This window comes from Microtus pennsylvanicus (assembly GCF_037038515.1).
Source record: "Microtus pennsylvanicus isolate mMicPen1 chromosome Y unlocalized genomic scaffold, mMicPen1.hap1 SUPER_Y_unloc_3, whole genome shotgun sequence".
In the NCBI taxonomy this organism is placed as follows: domain Eukaryota; kingdom Metazoa; phylum Chordata; class Mammalia; order Rodentia; family Cricetidae; genus Microtus; species Microtus pennsylvanicus.
This window is the reverse complement of record NW_027460881.1, coordinates 2,207,713-2,229,138: the sequence shown is the minus strand read 5'-3', so window position 1 is coordinate 2,229,138 and position 21,426 is coordinate 2,207,713. Positions and strand designations below refer to the sequence as shown.

Sequence of the window (21,426 nt, the reverse complement as noted above, 5' to 3'; positions counted from 1 at the left end):
GTCATACAGATTTCTTAGGGTTTTGTCCCACTGGTGGTTTCCTTGGTATGCTTACATAATTTTTGCCAGATCCAATCAGTTTTGCCATGCACTCTCAGCTCCACGTCATTGTGTTCCCCTTATGTTCCAGTCCAGGCATTTTAGACCTCTTGTAACTGTTGTAAGAGTATCTCGTGTTCCACCTAAATGATTTAGGGTTTTATTTAGGCGGGGTTTTATCTTCCATCACTGAGTTCATTGACTTTCCTTGGGCGTAATTCCTGGGACACTGAGCCTAACTCCTGGGGGATTCCTCCAGTTATTTCTCCTTGATGAGACAGTTTACACTCTCACTATTACTGTGAGAGTGTTTCTGTAGCAAATATTCTTCTCAAGATGAGAAGAAACTTCAATATTACTATCCATTTGTTATTGTGATTTAAATACACACACACAAACACACACAAGTTAATGCACATACACTGATGATATCTCAATTTATGGGGCCATTCTGGGGATGTCAAGATCGATATCTCTCGAGTGGTTCTCAGAAGGCCATAAGGTGACCCTCTCTAGGTACTTAAGCAGGGAGGAGAAGTTGTCCGCACTGTGACATGTCCCTAGGAACTATGTGTGCCTTGTCCCATAGTCAGACTGATGACTGACTATCTTGAAAAGCACCATGGAACTTTTGTTTGGCAAATGATGGAGATCAAGTCAGGGTCAAAATCAGAAAACTAGATGGAGCTTCCAAGCTCCAGTGGAAGAGCAGATGGATGGAGAAAAAGAGCAAGGATGTCAGGAATATAAGGGCTTGGTCCACACTATGAGACACTGTGCCTGAACTAAGGGGATTTCAACTAATCCAGTGACCTGGGAATGAAAGAACATGGGATCAAACCGGAAGCTCTGAATGTGGCTGACAATTGGGGCAGACGGAGAAGCCAAAGATAATGGCACTTGCAATTGTCTGCATATCATACACTGGCTTTTTGTGATCATATTTTTTGTGGATGCATACCTTGCTAAATCTGGATGGATGAAGGGTGGGCTTGGACTTCTCACAGCTAAAGTACCCTGCCCTCTATTTGGACTGGTGTTTGAGTGGAGAGGTTTATTTGCGGAGCAAGAAGAATGTGGGAGGAGGAAGAGAAGTGGAAAGTTTGATAATTATTATTATGAAGTAATGGAAAAATCAATAGAAAATAACCAATGAGGACATTGGAGCTAGGAAAAAAAAAAACATTCATGTGAGTTGTTGACTCAGACCAAAAATTATTATACAGAAAAAAAAAACACACATAAAAAGGTTGAGTTACTTGGAAAATATGACTCAAGTAATTGGGAAGAAGATTGCGGTTTTTATTTTGGGTCTTCATGAGGCTGTATGAGCAGCATTTTAGGACCTGTATGCTGGATATTTCTGGGGGTTAGTAGGGAAGAAACCTGGCTAGGAGGAGTTTTATGACATAAGTAGGGCCTTGATGATGTCACAAAGCTTTGGTTGGGGGTGGCAACTCTGTTCCACATGAAGCACTAGTCTTCTGTGAAGGTGGGCTTACTATCTTCATGGTGGCTGAGGAGGTCAGTTCAGCTCTTGGGCTCCACAACTGTTCAACCGAATTTCCAGAAGTTGGAATCTAGAGAGCCAAGATATTTTCTTTTGGTAAATATGTTTAGGAATCAACTAGGACCTCTGTAGTCAAAGAAAGGTTTCTTTCAAATCTGCTCTGGGTCCAAAATTTATGTCGTTAACAGCTCCTATATTTGATAGCTGGGGGACGGTTAATGTCAGGTATTCTCCCCACTCTATCTTTGCTAAAAATGTCCAATTCCTCAGTCCACTTAAATGGCAAAGATCCTCTTTTTCCATATGTGTTTTAAAAGATAATTATTTCTAATAGGTGCTGTTGCACAGATTAATGTTTCTTTCTTTTGGCAGTTTGACTCACAGTACTCACTTCTCTAATGAAGATACAGAATATCTTTATGTAATCAAGCTGGATCTGGATCAGGAGACACAATAGAGAGAGCCCGTGGACTGGAGTGCCATGACCTTGGGCAGGTGGTTATAGATCAGCCAACAAACCAGTAGCTTGAGTTGTAAAGAGAGGAGTGGCTGTTCTTTGAATTCTTTGCCATCTGTTCAGATATTTCTTTCTCACTTTAGGTATAGGCATAGCTTCCTCTCTCATTGATATAGTAAGTCAGGAAGTAGGTTTCTCAGTAGAGGTCAATTGCATTTTGCAGCAGGAATATGTCTCTGATACACATATACTGAGCTGTAGACAAGAGTTTGATACTTTTCCTATTAATTTCTTAAGAACATATTCCATTTAGGTATCCAAATCTATTCAGCCCTGCCTTTTTCACCTGCTCCAAAGTTATTCCTAAAAAGAGCCTTGACCTCACACCCTCACCTTCTTATCCTTGCAGACACTTATGGTGGAGGAAACCACTTTGTGTCTGATTTAAACTGAAGAGTTCTTCCTATGCAGAGATTGGCAGCTATGAAGCCCAAGCACAGAAACAGAGCCAAGAGACAGTGGAACAGGAGTGCTGTGGCCTATCTCAGAAAGTCTCCCGCCATGATGAAGATGCCTCTTAGTATGAGTTGCATGCCACATCTCCAGAGGAAGAATGGGCCATCCCTCCAGAAGCAAAAACTTAGTAAGCCTTTTGAGGCCCTGGAGAATATTGTTGGCCGCAGAATTTCTCATGGCTGGAAGGAAGCCAATGAACCAGTCACCCATTGGAAAGCCATCATTCTAGATCAACTGCCAACATATCCCTCTCTCTATTTGTTGAAATATGATGGGATTGATTGTGTCTATGGCTTGGAGCTTCATAGTGATGAAAGGATTTTAAACCTGAAGATCCTGCGTAATAATGTGCCATTTCCTCAGGTGACAGACACTCATCTCTCAAACACCATAGTTGGCAGAGCAGTGAAACATACATTCATGGACACAAATGGCTCTAAGAAAGACTGGAACGGGATGGTCCTAGAAGAGGTGCCAATCATGAAGACCTGGTTTTATATTACCTACAAGAAAGATCCGGTCTTGTACATTTACCACCTCCTGGATGACTACCTGGAAGGCAACCTCCACATCATGCCCGGCTCTAAGGAAGAGTTTAGTGGCGTGGTCCCAGGTGAGGTGCAGGCCATAACGACCTGTTTCTACATGGTCAACGAGAATGATCCGGTCCTGTACCTTTACCACCATCATGATGATTCCATTGAAGGCAACCTCCACATCACGCCTGAATGTCCTCCAGTAGAGGTGACTTTGGAATTAGGCAGGGATTCCTTGGAGGGCAAAAGAGTGCAGTACAACAAAAAAGATGGAAACCAAGAGATAGGTAAAATTATTTGCCAAGTTCCCAACAAACCTTCTGTGTATTTCATCAAGTTTGATAATGACTTCCATATCTATGTCTATGATTTGGTGAAGATCTGTTAAAGTGAAATTTTCAAATTTTGAGGGGAGGACTTAATTCTCTCCTTGGGAATGTGTTTTTTCAGAGATACCTCAGGTCTTCTATGAATCCTGGTATCTTTTCCAATGGATTATTCTTTCTCAAAGAATAAAAATTTGTTTACATGTTGTGTTATTTGGTCAATGATGGATTGTGTTTGGTGGATGGGGCATCACAGAAATACATGCCTCAAAACAAAGCAGGATTTATGGTCTTTTCCCCTTGGAGAGTAAAGGACTGGGGATGCGTGGTGTGGTAAAGGACAAGATGGCTGTCAAGGAAGCAGTGGAGAGGGGACAAAAATTGTATGATCTCGAGGCGGTATGAAGCTTGAGGGAAAACCATGTCAAATGGAAAGATGTGACCGATATCAGCGTGAGGTATTGGGACTTAAGAGGATAAAGAGTAGATTAATCAGGAAGGGACACAAATGTATACTCAAAATCAGAGAAAATTAGGTTTCATTTGATGAATGGTTTAATTCGTACTGGCTGTAAGTTAAAGGATGTTTGATCTCCACTAGAGCATGTTGCTTAGTGAAAAGTGTCTCCGCTCAGTTGCTCTTCTCCAGTAAGTTGGACATCAAGCTACCTACTTAGTTTTGCCAGAATTCTGTCTGCCACCTACTTTGTCATGCCTGGATTTGGTATGCCTTGAACTCTCATAGGTCTTATCCATGCCATCCAACCCTTGTCAGTTCATTTAAATAATTGCCCTGCCATATCTGGAAAACAGTGTTCCCTTTCATTGATCATGTTCTGTAGTACTTGGGCTATAAAACTCATGAACACACTCACCCACACACAGGATAACCATGTACATATGATGCCCACTAGTGTGTGACATGCACACATATGATGAATGCACCGAACTCCATAATATCAGTAAAGTAGGGAATCCATGATGCTAGGTGGAGTCTGGCAAAGACCCCACACACCCATCAAACCGCCAAATAGCAGTATGGTACTGATGTCTGACTCCCATCCTGTAAGGAACCTGCCATCCTGCAACTGGACTATTTTTGGTTCCTTCATCTTCACAAACTTGGTTAAAATGTTAGAGTTGTCAAACTGGGAGTTAGGGTCCAGCATGTAGATCAGCTGTCCCAGGTCAGGTGATTTGGCTACAATTTGGGTGAGAAATTGTACCAGGGAATTCTGGTACACCCTCTCCTCTTCTTCTCCCTGTCCTCATCATCACTCTTGTGGGTGGGCCTGGAGCACAAAGAACGTAAAATGGAATAAGCCTCCTCCTTAGTGGAAAACCTTGTCAATCCTTAATTTGACCTGACTCTCTGAGGGAATGCAGCACATTTTTTCCTACTAGGTCTCCTCATTCATTGGTTCACTCATTTTTCCAATAAATGATTGAATTCATCCATTCTTCCTAGTCTCTCTCTCTTCTTTCTTCCCTTCTTCCATTTCCCCCTTGATTGTAGAAATTTGAGCAGCAGGGCTGCATCCCCATGGGCCCGCCTTGTAGGGTTATACTCCGAAACAACAACACAAAACTATTCATTTAAACACTGCCTGCCCCATTATTTTCAGCCTCTTAACCCATGTCTAATAATGTATGTTGCAGCACGAGGTGCGCTTAGAAGGAAAGATTTAGCATGTTTGACCTGGTGGCTGGCTGTATCGCCATCTGCCTCAGAGTGCAGAGCTACCATTTCTGCCCATGGGAGAGGTGCATGGCATCTCTAAGCTCAATTCCTATTCCTCCCAGCATTCTCTTATGTTTATTCCACCCACCTATGTTCTAACCTTTCAGGCCAAACAGTTTCTTTATTTAATTAACCAATGACCAATACTCCATCATTACTTTTATTTCTGTTTAAACAAGAATGGAATCTTTAATTTTAACATAGCAAAATTACATATAACAAAACAGTTATCAAGCAAGAATTACAGTTACAATATTTATATCTATTTTATCTTTTATCATAACAATGGAAAACTATAAGTGTCTATCTATTCTTCAACTCCATCAGAGACTCCAGAATAATACAGTATTACCTAAGCAAACAAAAAGTAAGCCATTTTCAAACTCTAGAAATGACAGAGACATCTCGCTGCCTGGACAGTCACCCAAAGATCCTCTGTACCGTTCGGGTTTCCATCCTCAGCCTACAGGCCCATAGTTTCCAGCAGACATTTCCATGAAGCAGGAAATTTCAAAGGCAGTCACTATCTGCTTGTCTTGAAGAATGTTTTGCTGACCCTTTCCTGAATCAGGAACACGGAAAGATCATCTCACCTTTAGGCAAGTTCAGTAGTCCTCTCTCTGAGTGTTTTCTGTGTACAGTTTATGCAACAATCCAGGCAAGAGCAGTTTCTTCCCCAAATGGCTATCAAACTCCATAAGGATCCTCTTTGATGTCCATCTTCTTCCTGAAGTAGATATGTGCTGCCAAGAGTAGAGTGTCTCACTGTCATGAAAAACCCTAAGGTACTAAAACATTAAATAGCCTATTTTGTAGTCTAGAGAGATATGAATAATGCCTATCTAACTGAAATATATATATCTATGTAGCTAGAAAATCTAACTAACATGGCTACAAACTTGACTATTATTAATGATTATCCATTAATAACCTATATACATTATATTTTTAAATGAACTACACAATCACAATACCTTAATGAAGATCAAAAATGCATATACATATAACAAAATTGACCTAAAATCTCTATCAGTAAAGCAAAATCTATACTAATGCAAATATTCATATCTATATCACATCCCACTTTAAATGTAAAAGAATGTTTATAAGCCATATTTGGGAACGTGGGTGCAGTTTTTTCTCTCCAAAATGCTTCCTGCTGAATGGTGGCATCATTATTGATTTATCTCAGTTGGCAGTTGAGCGAAGCAATTTTTTAAAGGTGTTCACAGCAACCTTTAAGTAGGGAGTGGTCCATCCTACAATATTAGGATAGAGGCATCCACAGACTATCACCCTCTGTGAAAACAAAATAGAAACTCCTTTCCAAAGCATCATGTCCTTAGATCCAAATTTCAAAGTCAAGGCATTTTCAAAATATCTATGTTGGATTATTTCAGCAGCTTTTATAAAGAAACATCTTTTAGCAGCTATTGCTACTGCCTCAAAATTCAAATGATTCAAAAAGAGCATAATAGCATACAATATCAAAATTCACTGTGAATTTTCCATCTTTGTGCGCTTCAATTTAACCTCTATATTGTTTATTTTTCCTTTTTATTTTTTGCCTTTTGAGGCAGGTTCTCTGTATCTTTGACCTGGAATTACTCTGTATACCTGTCTGTCCTTGAAGTCTCAGAGATCTGCCTCTCTCTGCCTTTCAGGCATTGGGATTAAAGGTATATGCTACTACACATTGAACTCACAAAGATCTGTTTGTCTCTGCCTTCAAGGCACTGGGATTAAAGGCGTGTGCTAACTCACCTTGAAAATACAGAGGTCAATGTCCCTCTGCCTCCCATGTGTTGGGTTTACAGGTGTGTACTACCACACCCAACAACTCCCTTCCTTTTTTTAACTTTAAGAACTTCAAATTTTAGCCTGCACATATTTTTAACACACTGTAAATCATTTAAAAATTTTCTTTGTCTTTGAATCTCTCTTTACTCTATTTCTCTCTCTGTTTTTCTGACCACATGAGTCTTTCATTTACCAAGCAATCTCAGTAGGACTAAAGCCGTGGCTTTGCTGGCCAGATGTAGCCCATTCCTTAGCTTTCTGCCATTCCAACCTTGTGGCTGAGGTACCGAACAGAGCCGCATTCAGTGCCACAAGTCTACAGTGTTTCAAGGTCCTTGCCATCATATGACTGCAACAGACAACACTCAAGCCCTCTTTCTGTAGCTGGCCCTCCTTCCTCAAACAGACAGAGTGTGCCCAGGAAGGATGGCCCAGAAAGCCGGCATTTTAAAACAACACAGTTTTTTTTTTCCTGCTACTGCTGAAAACATACAAGCATTCAGTTGGCTTTTATCAACACCATTTCAATGTTTTGTGGCAGGACCTCTTAAGGGCTGCAGGGTTTTGCAGCTGAAGCTGAGTCAGCAAGCCTCTTTTAGATGAGAGCCCTTGCTTTCTTCATGCAAGCAGAGCAGACCGAGAAATCGCTGCTACCAAGAAAACATGCTTTACTCTTTCCCAAGCTTTCTCAAGCTTTCAGTGGATTCAAATGTCCACAAGGCTGCAAGCCATTCTGTAGTTATTTGAGCAGCCAGGCTGTGTCCCCAGCACCACGGCCGCATGAAGGTTATGCCTGAAATAAATACACAAAAACTGTATTCTTTTAAACACTGCTGGCCCATTAGATTCAGCATTTTAACCCATTTCTAATAATCAGTGTAGTATTATGAGGTGCACTTACCAGGAAAAATTCAGCATGTCTGACATGGTGGCTGGCTGCATCGACATCTGCCTCAGAGAGCAGAGCTATGGCATCTGCCGGGGAGAGGGGAGCATGGCTTCTCTGAGCTCACTACCTCTTCCTCCCGGCATTCTATTTTGTTTACTCCACCTACCTATGTTCTAACCTATCAGCTGAAGCGGATTCTTTCTTTAATTAATCAATAAACTTCTTCTGTCACTTTATCCTTTCAACAGCTTGCCCATAGAAATCTCCCATGTGTCTTCTGTTGTATAATCTTTCATTTGTAAAGAACTTGCACTCTCAGGGGAGGATTTTTCTGACATCTCTGTGGATGGAGATCATATGAGGAAGATCAGATGAGCAACCATGACAACTCTAATGCTGTAGAGTTAGGTGGACCAGAGATTGATGGCTGACATTCCTGTGCTATGCATCAGATGCCCCTGAACTCTGGCCCTGTTGACAGACAGGCAGACATCAAGTTGGTCACACATACTTAACTCATTCAGGTTCACATATACTGTAAATGGAGTTTTAATTCTTCTCCTAAACTAATAAAAAAACCAAGATTAGGAGAAGAGAAGAGCCTGAAGTAAGGCCTCAAAATGGGTCATTTTGCAAAGGAAAGGTTACCTGCCTCCATGTATGTTGTCTCCCTTTCTTAGTCAAATCCATCCTTCCAGTGTCTAGCTAACAGCTAGCCATAGGATTGAACCCAACTGCCTTTGATTTCTGAAATAAGTGCTGTCCCCTTAAGGTCTCATAACAGCACAGGAAGGTTTGTAAGACTGTCCCAGCAACAATTTAAAGCAATTCTAGGACACCAAAGATGCAGCAAATTTGGTTAATTGGTAATATAGATCGTTCTGATGGGACAAAATAATTTAGAATTAAAAAAAAAAAACAGATTGGTGTACTCACGATGAATTTATGTGATATGGCACACACAGGCTTCTGGTTCTGAATACTTCTTGCTCGGTGTGTTTTGGAGATTGTCGTGACCCTGAACCTAGCTGGAGGCTTTGGGGCCTTGAAAGGACAAGACTTAATATTTCAGGACATCCTTGTACTTGGTCCTCACTGTTTACTGATTTCCTTACAGAGAATGAGCAGCCATCTACTCCTGCTGCCATGCCTTCCCCACATGAACAGAGAGAAGACCCTATACACACAGGTCGCTTGTATCACATGTGAAGGCATAAGTCACAAACAAACTCCCACAGTAGTTTAGAGTTGTGATTAATAGAATGATGAGTTCTTGAAAGGGGAAAAACTTAGAGATCACAATCCCTGACAAAAGCCCTCTGCAGCATCAGAAAAGGAGCCTAGTAGCCGGAAGGGAAGCTCAAGCAAGAGATCAAGCTGAAGGTAGAAGTTGCTTTTTAAAAGAGAGAGAGACCACAACTCAATGGGCTGGTATCTCAGTGGCTATTCAGGTAACATCACAGAGAAAGGATCTGCTTCATGCATGAGAGTCAACGATGATTTCCCTTTAAGAAAAAAACCCATCAAAACTCCCAATAACATAATCAGCATTCAACAACATGTCTATGATTTCTTTGCCTTGCCTTTGATTGTGCAGTAAATGATGATGATAGTTAATCTGTGCAATTAATGCAAATTTCCTTGTAACTGACTAGACAGAATTGACAGGTTATCTTTAACACAGCAGGGAGTCACTCTACGATGGAACTGGTTCATCATCACCTGTGTGACAGTGACATAATTAAGATCTTTCCTTTGTCTATAAATCTCATTATGTTCAACATGATATGTTGTCATACAGATTTCTTAGGGTTTTGTCCCACTGGTGGTTTCCTTGGTAGGCTTACGTAATTTTTGCCAGATCCAATCAGTTTTGCCATGCACTCTCAGCTCCACGTCATTGTGTTCCCCTTATGTTCCAGTCCAGGCATTTTAGACCTCTTGTAACTGTTGTAAGAGTATCTCAAGTTCCACCTAAATGATTTAGGGTTTTATTTAGGCTGGGTTTTATCTTCCATCACTGAGTTCATTGACTTTCCTTGGGCGTAATTCCTGGGACACTGAGCCTAACTCCTGGGGGATTCCTCCAGTTATTTCTCCTTTCTTAGATAGTTTACACTCTCACTATTACTGTGAGAGTGTTTCTGTAGCAAATATTCTTCTCAAGATGAGAAGAAACTTCAATGTTACAATCCATTTGTTATTGTGATTTAAATACACACACACAAACACACACAAGTTAATGCACATACACTGATGATATCTCAATTTATGGGGCCATTCTGGGGATGTCAAGATCGATATCTCTCGAGTGGTTCTCAGAAGGCCATAGGGTGACCCTCTCTAGGTACTTAAGCAGGGAGGAGAAGTTGACCGCACTGTGACATGTCCCTAGAAACTATGTGTGCCTTGTCCCATAGTCAGACTGATGACTGACTATCTTGAAAACCAACATGGAACTTTTGTTTGGCAAATGATGGAGATCAAGTCAGGGTCAAAATCAGAAACCTAGATGGAGCTTCCAAGCTCCAGTGGAAGAGCAGATGGATGGAGAAAAAGAGCAAGGATGTCAGGAATATAAGGGCTTGGTCCACATTATGAGACACTGTGCCTGAACTAAGGGGATTTCAACTAATCCAGTGACCTGGGAATGAAAGAACATGGGATCAAACTGGAAGCTCTGAATGTGGCTGACAATTGGGGCAGATGGAGAAGCCAAAGATAATGGCACTTGCAATTGTCTGCATATCATACACTGGCTTTTTGTGATCATATTTTTGTGGATGCATACCTTGATAAATCTGGATGGATGAAGGGTGGGCTTGGACTTCCCACAGCTCAAAGTACCCTGCCCTCTATTTGGACTGGTGTTTGAGTGGAGAGGTTTATTTGCGGAGCAAGAAGAATGTGGGAGGAGGAAGAGAAGTGGAAAATTTCATAATTATTATTATGAAGTAATGGAAAAATCAATAGAAAATAACCACTGGGGACATTGGAGCTAGGAAAAAAAAAACATTCATGTGAGTTGTTGACTCAGACCAAAAATTATTTTACAGAAAAAAAAACACATAAAAAGGTTGAGTTACTTGGAAAATATGACTCAAGTAATTGGGAAGAAGATTGGGGTTTTTATTTTGGGTCTTCATGGGGCTGTATGAGCAGCATTTTAGGACCTGTATGCTGGATATTTCTGGGGGTTAGTAGGGAAGAAACCTGGCTAGGAGGAGTTTTATGACATAAGTAGAGCCTTGATGATGTCTCAAAGCTTTGTTTGGGGGTGGCAACTCTGTTCCACATGAAGCACTAGTCTTCTGTGAAGGTGGGCTTACTATCTTCACGGTGGCTGAGGAGGTCAGTTCAGCTCTTGGGCTCCACAACTGTTCAACCGAATTTCAGAAGTTGGAATCTAGGGAGCCAAGATATATTCTTTTGGTAAATATGTTTAGGAAGCAACTAGGACCTCTGTAGTCAAAGAAAGGTTTCTTTCAAATCTGCTCTGGATCCAAAATTTATGTTGTTAACAGCTCCTATATTTGATAGCTGGGGGACGGTTAATGTCAGGTATTCTCCCCACTCTATCTTTGCTAAAAATGTCCAATTCCTAAGTCCACTTAAATGGCAAAGATCCTCTTTGTCCATATGTGTTTTAAAAGCTAATTATTTCTAATAGGTGCTGTTGCACAGATTAATGTTTCTTTCTTTTGGCAGTTTGACTCACAGTACTCACTTCTCTAATGAAGATACAGAATATCTTTATGTAATCAACCTGGATCTGGATCAGGAGACACAATAGAGAGAGCCAGTGGACTGGAGTGCCATGACCTTGGGCAGGTGGTTATAGATCAGCCAACTAACCAGTAGCTTGAGTGGTAAGGAGAGGAGTGGCTGTTCTTTGAATTCTTTGCCATCTGTTTAGATATTTCTTTCTCACTTTACGTATAGGCATAGCTTCCTCTCTCATTGATATAGTAAGTCAGGAAGTAGGTTTCTCAGTAGAGGTCAATTGCATTTCGCAGCAGGAATATGTCTCTGATACACATATACTGAGCTGTAGACAAGAGTTTGATAATTTTCCTATTAATTTCTTAAGAACATATTCCATTTAGGTATCCAAATCTATTCAGCCCTGCCTTTTTCACCTGCTCCAAAGTTATTCCTAAAAAGAGCCTTGACCTCACATCCTCACCTTCTTATCCTTGCAGGCACTTATGGTGGAGGAAACCACTTTGTGTCTGATTTAAACTGAAGAGTTCTTGCTATGCAGAGATTGGCAGCTATGAAGCCCAAGCACAGAAACAGAGCCAAGAGACAGTGGAACAGGAGTGCTGTGGCCTATCTCAGAAAGTCTCCCGCCATGATGAAGATGCCTCTTAGTATGAGTTGCATGCCACCTCTCCAGAAGAAGAATGGGCCATCGCTCCAGAAGCAAAAACTTAGTAAGCCTTTTGAGGCCCTGGAGAATATTGTTGGCCGCAGAATTTCTCATGGCTGGAAGGAAGCCAATGAACCAGTCACCCATTGGAAAGCCATCATTCTAGATCAACTGCCAACATATCCCTCTCTCTATTTGTTGAAATATGATGGGATTGATTGTGTCTATGGCTTGGAGCTTCATAGTGATGAAAGGATTTTAAACCTGAAGATCCTGCCTAATAATGTGCCATTTCCTCAGGTGACAGACACTCATCTCTCAAACACCATAGTTGGCAGAGCAGTGAAACATACATTCATGGGCACAAATGGCTCTAAGAATGACTGGAACGGGATGGTCCTAGAAGAGGTGCCAATCATGAAGACCTGGTTTTATATTACCTACAAGAAAGATCCCGTCTTGTACATTTACCACCTCCTGGATGACTACCTGGAAGGCAACCTCCACATCATGCCAGGCTCTAAGGAAGAGTGGAGTTGCGTGGTCCCAGATGAGGTGCAGACCATAACGACCTGTTTCTACATTGTCAATGAGAATGATCCGGTCCTGTACCTTTACCACCATCATGATAATTCCATTGAAGGCAACCTCCACATCACGCCTGAATGTCCTCCAGTAGAGGTGACTTTGGAATTAGGCAGGGATTCCTTGGAGGGCAAAAGAGTGCAGTACAACAAAAAAGATGGAACCCAAGAGATAGGTAAAATTATTTGCCAAGTTCCCAACAAACCTTCTGTGTATTTCATCAAGTTTGATAATGACTTCCATATCTATGTCTATGATTTGGTGAAGATCTGTTAAAGTGAAATTCTCAAATTTTGAGGGGCAGACTTAATTCTCTCTTTGGGAATGTGTTTTTTCAGAGATACCTCAGGTCTTCTATGAATCCTGGTATCTTTTCCAATGGATTATTCTTTCTCAAAGAATAAAAATTTGTTTACATGTTGTGTTATTTGGTCAATGATGGATTGTGTTTGGTGGATGGGGCATCACAGAAATACATGCCTCAAAACAAAGCAGGATTTATGGTCTTTTCCCCTTGGAGAGTAAAGGACTGGGGATGCGTGGTGTGGTAAAGGACAAGATGGCTGTCAAGGAAGCAGTGGAGAGGGGACAAAAAGTTGTATGATATCGGGGCGGTATGAAGCTTGAGGGAAAACCATGTCAAATGGAAAGATGTGACCGATATCAGCGTGAGGTATTGGGACTTAAGAGGATAAAGAGTAGATTAATCAGGAAGGGACACAAATGTCTACTCAAAATCAGAGAAAATTAGGTTTCATTTGATGAATGGTTTAATTCGTACTGGCTGTAAGTCAAAGGATGTTTGATCTCCACTAGAGCATGTTGCTTAGTGAAAAGTGTCTCTGCTCAGTTGCTCTTCTCCAGTAAGTTGGACATCAAGCTACCTACTTAGTTTTGCCAGAATTCTGTCTGCCACCTACTTTGTCATGCCTGGATTTGGTATGCCTTGAACTCTCATAGGTCTTATCCATGCCATCCAACCCTTGTTAGTTCATTTAAATAATTGCCCTGCCATATCTGGAAAACAGTGTTCCCTTTCATTGATCATGTTCTGTAGTACTTGGGCTATAAAACTCATGAACACACTCACCCACACACAGGATAAACATGTACATATGATGCCCACTAGTGTGTGACATGCACACATATGATGAATGCACCGAACTCCATAATATCAGTAAAGTAGGGAATCCATGATGCTAGGTGGAGTCTGGCAAAGACACCACACACCCATCAAACCACCAAATAGCAGTATGGTACTGATGTCTGACTCCCATCCTGTAAGGAACCTGCCATCCTGTAACTGGGCTATTTTTGGTTCCTTCATCTTCACAAACTTGGTTAAAATGTTAGAGTTGTCAAACTGGGAGTTAGGGTCCAGCATGTAGATCAGCTGTCCCAGGTCAGGTGATTTGGCTACAATTTGGGTGAGAAATTGTACCAGGGAATTCTGGTACACCCTCTCCTCTTCTTCTCCCTGTCCTCATCATCACTCTTGTGGGTGGGCCTGGAGCACAAAGAAGGTAAAATGGAATAAGCCTCCTCCTTAGTGGAAAACCTTGTCAATCCTTAATTTGACCTGACTCTCTGAGGGAATGCAGCACATTTTTTCCTACTAGGTCTCCTCATTCATTGGTTCACTCATTTTTCCAATGAATGATTGAATTCATACATTCTTCCTTGTCTCTCTCTCTTCTTTCTTCCCTTCTTCCATTTCCCCCTTGATTGTAGAAATTTGAGCAGCAGGGCTGCATCCCCATGGGGCCGCCTTGTAAGGTCATGCTCCGAAACAACAACACAAAACTATTCATTTCAACACTGCCTGCCCCATTATTTTCAGCCTCTTAACCCATGTCTAATAATGTTTGTTGCAGCACGAGTTGCGCTTAGAAGGAAAGATTTAGCATGTCTGACCTGGTGGCTGGCTGTATCGCCATCTGCCTCAGAGTGCAGAGCTACCATTTCTGCCCATGGGAGAGGTGCATGGCATCTCTAAGCTCAATTCCTATTCCTCCCAGCATTCTCTTATGTTTATTCCACCCACCTATGTTCTAACCTTTCAGGCCAAACAGTTTCTTTATTTAATTAACCAATGACCTATACTCCATCATTACTCCTCTTTCTGTTTAAACAAGAATGGAATCTTTAACTTTAACATAGCAAAATTACATAGAACAAAACAGTTATCAAGCAAGAATTACAGTTATAATATTTATATCTATTTTATCTTTTATCATAACAATGGAAAACTATAACTATCTATCTATTCTTCAACTCCATCAGAGACTCCAGAATAATACAGTATTACCTAAGCAAACAAAAAGTAAGCCATTTTCAAACTCTAGAAATGACAGAGACATCTCGCTGCCTGGACAGTCACCCAAAGATCCTCTGTACCGTTCGGGTTTCCATCCTCAGCCTACAGGCCCATAGTTTCCAGCAGACATTTCCATGAAGCAGGAAATTTCAAAGGCAGTCACTATCTGCTTGTCTTGAAGAATGTTTTGCTGACCCTTTCCTGAATCAGGAACACGGAAAGATCATCTCACCTTTAGGCAAGTTCAGTAGTCCTCTCTCTGAGTGTTTTCTGTGTACAGTTTATGCAACAATCCAGGCAAGAGCAGTTTCTTCCCCAAATGGCTATCAAACTCCATAAGGATCCTCTTTGATGTCCATCTTCTTCCTGAAGTAGATATGTGCTGCCAAGAGTAGAGTGTCTCACTGTCATGAAAAACCCTAAGGTACTAAAACATTAAATAGCCTATTTTGTAGTCTAGAGAGATATGAATAATGCCTATCTAACTGAAATATATATATATATCTATGTAGCTAGAAAATCTAACTAACATGACTACAAACTTGACTATTATTAATGATTATCCATTAATAACCTATATACATTATATTTTTAAATGAACTACACAATCACAATACCTTAATTAAGATCAAAAATGCATATACATATAACAAAATTGACCTAAAATCTCTATCAGTAAAGCAAAATCTATACTAATGCAAATATTCATATCTATATCACATCCCACTTTAAATGTAAAAGAATGTTTATAAGCCATATTTGGGAACGTGGGTGCAGTTTTTTCTCTCCAAAATGCTTCCTGCTGAATGGTGGCATCATTATTGATTTATCTCAGTTGGCAGTTGAGCGAAGCAATTTTTTAAAGGTGTTCACAGCAACCTTTAAGTAGGGCGTGGTCCATCCTACCATATTAGGATAGAGGCATCCACAGACTTTCACCCTCTGTGAAAACAAAATAGAAACTCCTTTCCAAAGCATCATGTCCTTAGATCCAAATTTCAAAGTCAAGGCATTTTCAAAATATCTATGTTGGATTATTTCAGCAGCTTTTATAAAGAAACATCTTTTAGCAGCTATTGCTACTGCCTCAAAATTCAAAAGATTCAAAAAGAGCATAATAGCATACAATATCAAAATTCGCTGTGAATTTTCTATCTTTGTGCGCTTCAATTTAACCTCTATTTTGTTTATTTTTCCTTTTTATTTTTTGCCTTTTGAGACAGGTTCTCTGTATCTTTGACCTGGAATTACTCTGTATACCTGTCTGTCCTTGAAGTCTCAGAGATCTGCCTCTCTCTGCCTTTCAGGCATTGGGATTAAAGGTGTATGCTACTACACATTGAACTCACAAAGATCTGTTTGTCTCTGCCTTCAAGGCACTGGGATTAAAGGCGTGTGCTACCTCACCTTGAAAATACAGAGGTCAATCTCCCTCTGCCTCCCATGTGTTGGGTTTACAGGTGTGTACTACCACACCCAACAACTCTCTTCCTTTTTTTAACTTTAAGAACTTCAAATTTTAGCCTGCACATATTTTTAACACACTGTAAATCATTTAAAAATTTTCTTTGTCTTTGAATCTCTCTTTACTCTATTTCTCTCTCTGTTTTTCTGACCACATGAGTCTTTCATTTACCAAGCAATCTCAGTAGGACTAAAGCCGTGGCTTTGCTGGCCAGATGTAGCCCATTCCTTAGCTTTCTGCCATTCCAACCTTGTGGCTGAGGTACCGAACAGAGCCACATTCAGTGCCACAAGTCTACAGTGTTTCAAGGCCCTTGCCATCATATGACTGCAACAGACAACACTCAAGCCCTCTTTCTGTAGCTGGCCCTCCTTCCTCAAACAGACAGAGTGTGCCCAGGCAGGATGGCCCAGAAAGCCGGCATTTTAAAACAACACAGTTTTTTTTCCTGCTACTGCTGAAAACATACAAGCATTCAGTTGGCTTTTATCAACACCATTTAAATGTTGTGTGGCAGGACCTCTTAAGGGCTGCAGGGTTTTGCAGCTGAAGCTGAGTCAGCAAGCCTCGTTTAGATGAGAGCCCTTGCTTTCTTCTAGCAAGCAGAGCAGACCGAGAAATCGCTGCTACCAAGAAAACATGCTTTACTCTTTCCCAAGCTTTCTCAGGCTTTCAGTGGATTCAATTGTCCACAAGGCTGCAAGCCATTCTGTAGTTATTTGAGCAGCCAGGCTGTGTCCCCAGCACCACGACCGCATGAAGGTTATGCCTGAAATAAATACACAAAAACTGTATTCTTTTAAACACTGCTGGCCCATTAGATTCAGCATTTTAACCCATTTCTAATAATCAGTGTAGTTTAACGAGGTGCACTTACCAGGAAAAATTCAGCATGTCTGACATGGTGGCTGGCTGCATCGACATCTGCCTCAGAGAGCAGAGCTATGGCATCTGCTGGGGAGAGGGGAGCATGGCTTCTCTGAGCTCACTACCTCTTCCTCCCGGCATTCTATTTTGTTTACTCCACCTACCTATGTTCTAACCTATCAGCTGAAGCGGATTCTTTCTTTAATTAATCAATAAACTTCTTCTGTCACTTTATCCTTTCAACAGCTTGCCCATATAAATCTCCCATGTGTCTTCTGTTGTATAATCTTTCATTTGTAAAGAACTTGCACTCTCAGGGGAGGATTTTTCTGACATCTCTGTGGATGGAGATCATATGAGGAAGATCAGATGAGCAACCATGACAACTCTAATGCTGTAGAGTTAGGTGGACCAGAGATTGATGGCTGACATTCCTGTGCTATGCATCAGATGCCCCTGAACTCTGGCCCTGTTGACAGACAGGCAGACATCAAGTTGGTCACACATACTTAACTCATTCGGGTTCACAGATACTGTAAATGGAGTTTTAATTCTTCTCCTAAACTAATAAAAAAGCCAAGATTAGGAGAAGAGAAGAGCCTGAAGTAAGGCCTCAAAATGGGTCATTTTGCAAAGGAAAGGTTACCTGCCTCCATGTATGCTGTCTCCCTTTCTTAGTCAAATCCATCCTTCCAGTGTCTAGCTAACAGCTAACCATAGGATTGAACCCAACTGCCTTTGATTTCTGAAATAAGTGCTGTCCCCTTAAGGTCTCATAACAGCACAGGAAGGTTTGTAAGACTGTCCCAGCAACAATTTAAAGCAATTCTAGGACACCAAAGATGCAGCAAATTTGGTTAATTGGTAATATAGATCGTTCTGATGGGACAAAATAATTTAGAATTAAAAAAAAAACAGATAGGTGTACTCACGATGAATTTATGTGATATGGCACACACAGGCTTATGGTTCTGAATACTTCATGCTCGGTGGGTTTTGGAGATTGTCGTGACCCTGAACCTAGCTTGAGGCTTTTGGGCCTTGAAAGGACAAGACTTAATATTTCAGGATATCCTTGTACTTGGTGCCCACTGTTTACTGATTTCCTTACAGAGAATGAGCAGCCATCTACTCCTGCTGCCATGCCTTCCCCACATGAACAGAGAGAAGACCCTATACACACAGGTCGCTTGTATCACATGTGAAGGCATAAGTCACAAACAAACTCCCACAGCAGTTTAGAATTGTGATTAATAGAATGATTAGTTCTTGAAAGGGGAAAAACTTAGAGATCACAATCCCTTACAAAAGCCCTCTGCAGGATCAGAAAAGGAGCCTAGTAGCCGGAAGGGAAGCTCAAGCAAGAGATCAAGCTGAAGGTAGAAGTTGCTTTTTAAAAGAGAGAGAGACCACAACTCAATGGGCTGGTATCTCAGTGGCTATTCAGGAAACATCACAGAGAAAGGATCTGCTTCATGCATGAGAGGCACCGATGATTTCCCTTTAAGAAAAAAACCCATCAAAACTCCCATAACATAATCAGCATTCAACAACATGTCTAAGATTTCTTTGCCTTGCCTTTGATTGTGCAGTAAATGATGCTGATAGTTAATCTGTGCAATTAATGCAAATTTCCTTGTAACTGACTAGACAGAATTGACAGGTTATCTTTAACACAGCAGGGAGTCACTCTACAATGGAACTGGTTCATCATCACCTGTGTGACAGTGACATAATTAAGATCTTTCCTTTGTCTATAAATCTCATTATGTTCAACATGATATGTTGTCATACAGATTTCTTAGGGTTTTGTCCCACTGGTGGTTTCCTTGGTATGCTTACATAATTTTTGCCAGATCCAATCAGTTTGCCATGCACTCTCAGCTCCACGTCATTGTGTTCCCCTTATGTTCCAGTCCAGGCATTTTAGACCTCTTGTAACTGTTGTAAGAGTATCTCATGTTCCACCTAAATGATTTAGGGTTTTATTTAGGCTGGGTTTTATCTTCCATCACTGAGTTCATTGACTTTCCTTGGGCGTAATTCTTGGGGCACTGAGCCTAACTCCTGGGGGATTCCTCCAGTTATTTCTCCTTGCTGAGACAGTTTACACTCTCACTATTACTGTGAGAGTGTTTCTGTAGCAAATATTCTTCTCAAGATGAGAAGAAACTTTAATATTACAATCCATTTGTTATTGTGATTTAAATACACACACACAAACACACACAAGTTAATGCACATACACTGATGATATCTCAATTTATGGGGCCATTCTGGGGATGTCAAGATCGATATCTCTCGAGTGGTTCTCAGAAGGCCATAGGGTGACCCTCTCTAGGTACTTAAGCAGGGAGGAGAAGTTGACCACACTGTGACATGTCCCTAGGAACTATGTGTGCCTTGTCCCATAGTCAGACTGATGACTGACTATCTTGAAAAGCACCATGGAACTTTTGTTTGGCAAATGATGGAGATCAAGTCAGGGTCAAAATCAGAAAACTAGATGGAGCTTCCAAGCTCCAGTGGAAGAGCAGATGGATGGAGAAAAAGAGCAAGGATGTCAGGAATATAAGGGCTTGGTCCACACTATGAGACACTGTGCCTGAACTAAGGGGATTTCAACTAATCCAGTGACCTGGGAATGAAAGAACATGGGATCAAACTGGAAGCTCTGAATGTGGCTGACAATTGGGGCAGACGGAGAAGCCAAAGAAAATGGCACTGTCACTTGTCTGCATATCATACACTGGCTTTTTGTGATCATATTTTTTGTGGATGCATACCTTGCTAAATCTGGATGGATGAAGGGTGGGCTTGGACTTTTCACAGCTCAAAGTACCCTGCCCTCTATTTGGACTGGTGTTTGAGTGGAGAGGTTTATTTGCGGAGCAAGAAGAATGTGGGAGGAGGAAGAGAAGTGGAAAGTTTGATAATTATTATTATGAAGTAATGGAAAAATCAATAGAAAATAACCAATGAGGACATTGGAGATAGGAAAAAAAAACATTCATGTGAGTTGTTGACTCAGACCAAAAATTATTATACAGAAGAAAAAAAAAAACACACATAAAAAGGTTGAGTTACTTGGAAAATATAACTCAAGAAATTGGGAAGAAGTTTGGGGTTTTTATTTCGGGTCTTCATGGGGCTGTATGAACAGCATTTTAGGACCTGTATGCTGGATATTTCTGGGGGTTAGTAGGAAAGAAACCTGGCTAGGAGGAGTTTTATGACATAACTAGAGCCTTGATGATGTCACAAAGCTTTGGTTGGGGGTGGCAACTCTATTCCACATGAAGCACTAGTCTTCTGTGAAGGTGGGCTTACTATCTTCACGGTGGCTGAGGAGGTCAGTTCAGCTCTTGGGCTCCACAACTGTTCAACCGAATTTCCAGAAGTTGGAATCTAGAGAGCCAAGATATTTTCTTTTGGTAAATATGTTTAGGAAGCAACTAGGACCTCTGTAGTCAAAGAAAGGTTTCTTTTAAATCAGCTCTGGGTCCAAAATTTATGTCGTTAACAGCTCCTATATTTGATAGCTGGGGGACGGTTAATGTCAGGTATTCTCCCCAGTCTATCTTTGCTAAAAATGTCCAATTCCTCAGTCCACTTAAATGGCAAAGATCCTATTTGTCCATATGTGTTTTAAAAGATAATTATTTCTAAGAGGTGCTGTTGCACAGATTAATGTTTCTTTCTTTTGGCAGTTTGACTCACAGTACTCACTTCTCTAATGAAGATACAGAATATCTTTATGTAATCAACCTGGATCTGGATCAGGAGACACAATAGAGAGAGCCAGTGGACTGGAGTGCCATGACCTTGGGCAGGTGGTTATAGATCAGCCAACTAACCAGTAGCTTGAGTGGTAAGGAGAGGAGTGGCTGTTCTTTGAATTCTTTGCCATCTGTTCAGATATTTCTTTCTTACTTTATGTATAGGCATAGCTTCCTCTCTCATTGATATAGTAAGTCAGGAAGTAGGTTTCTCAGTAGAGGTCAAT

At 41.0% G+C, this 21,426-nt stretch overlaps 2 protein-coding genes across 2 annotated transcripts in view; both read left to right on the top strand.

Annotated features, from left to right (window-relative positions):
• The window catches only part of LOC142842122 (uncharacterized), a 39,368-nt gene extending 35,922 nt beyond the window's left edge, over positions 1-3,446 (top strand). The window contains exons 9-10 of the mRNA XM_075959044.1: positions 2,613-3,135; positions 3,283-3,446. Of these exons, the coding sequence (XP_075815159.1) occupies positions 2,613-3,135; positions 3,283-3,446 (687 nt within the window). The remainder of the gene's footprint in view (positions 1-2,612; positions 3,136-3,282) is intronic.
• Positions 3,447-12,168: 8,722 nt separating this feature from the next.
• Positions 12,169-13,047, top strand: LOC142842127 (spindlin-2-like). Its single transcript, XM_075959049.1, has 2 exons — positions 12,169-12,682; positions 12,830-13,047. The coding sequence occupies exons 1-2, from the start codon at positions 12,169-12,171 to the stop codon at positions 13,045-13,047; spliced, it is 732 nt and encodes a 243-aa protein (XP_075815164.1).
• The last annotated feature ends 8,379 nt before the right edge of the window (positions 13,048-21,426 follow it).

Excerpts from the sequence above, each read along its gene's own strand:
- LOC142842127 (XM_075959049.1), top strand. The coding sequence starts at position 12,169 with ATGATGAAGATGCCTCTTAGTATGAGTTGCATGCCACCTCTCCAGAAG. Across the intron at positions 12,683-12,829 it reads CCTGGATGACTACCTGGAAG|GCAACCTCCACATCACGCCT; the intron begins GCAACCTCCACA and ends ATTCCATTGAAG.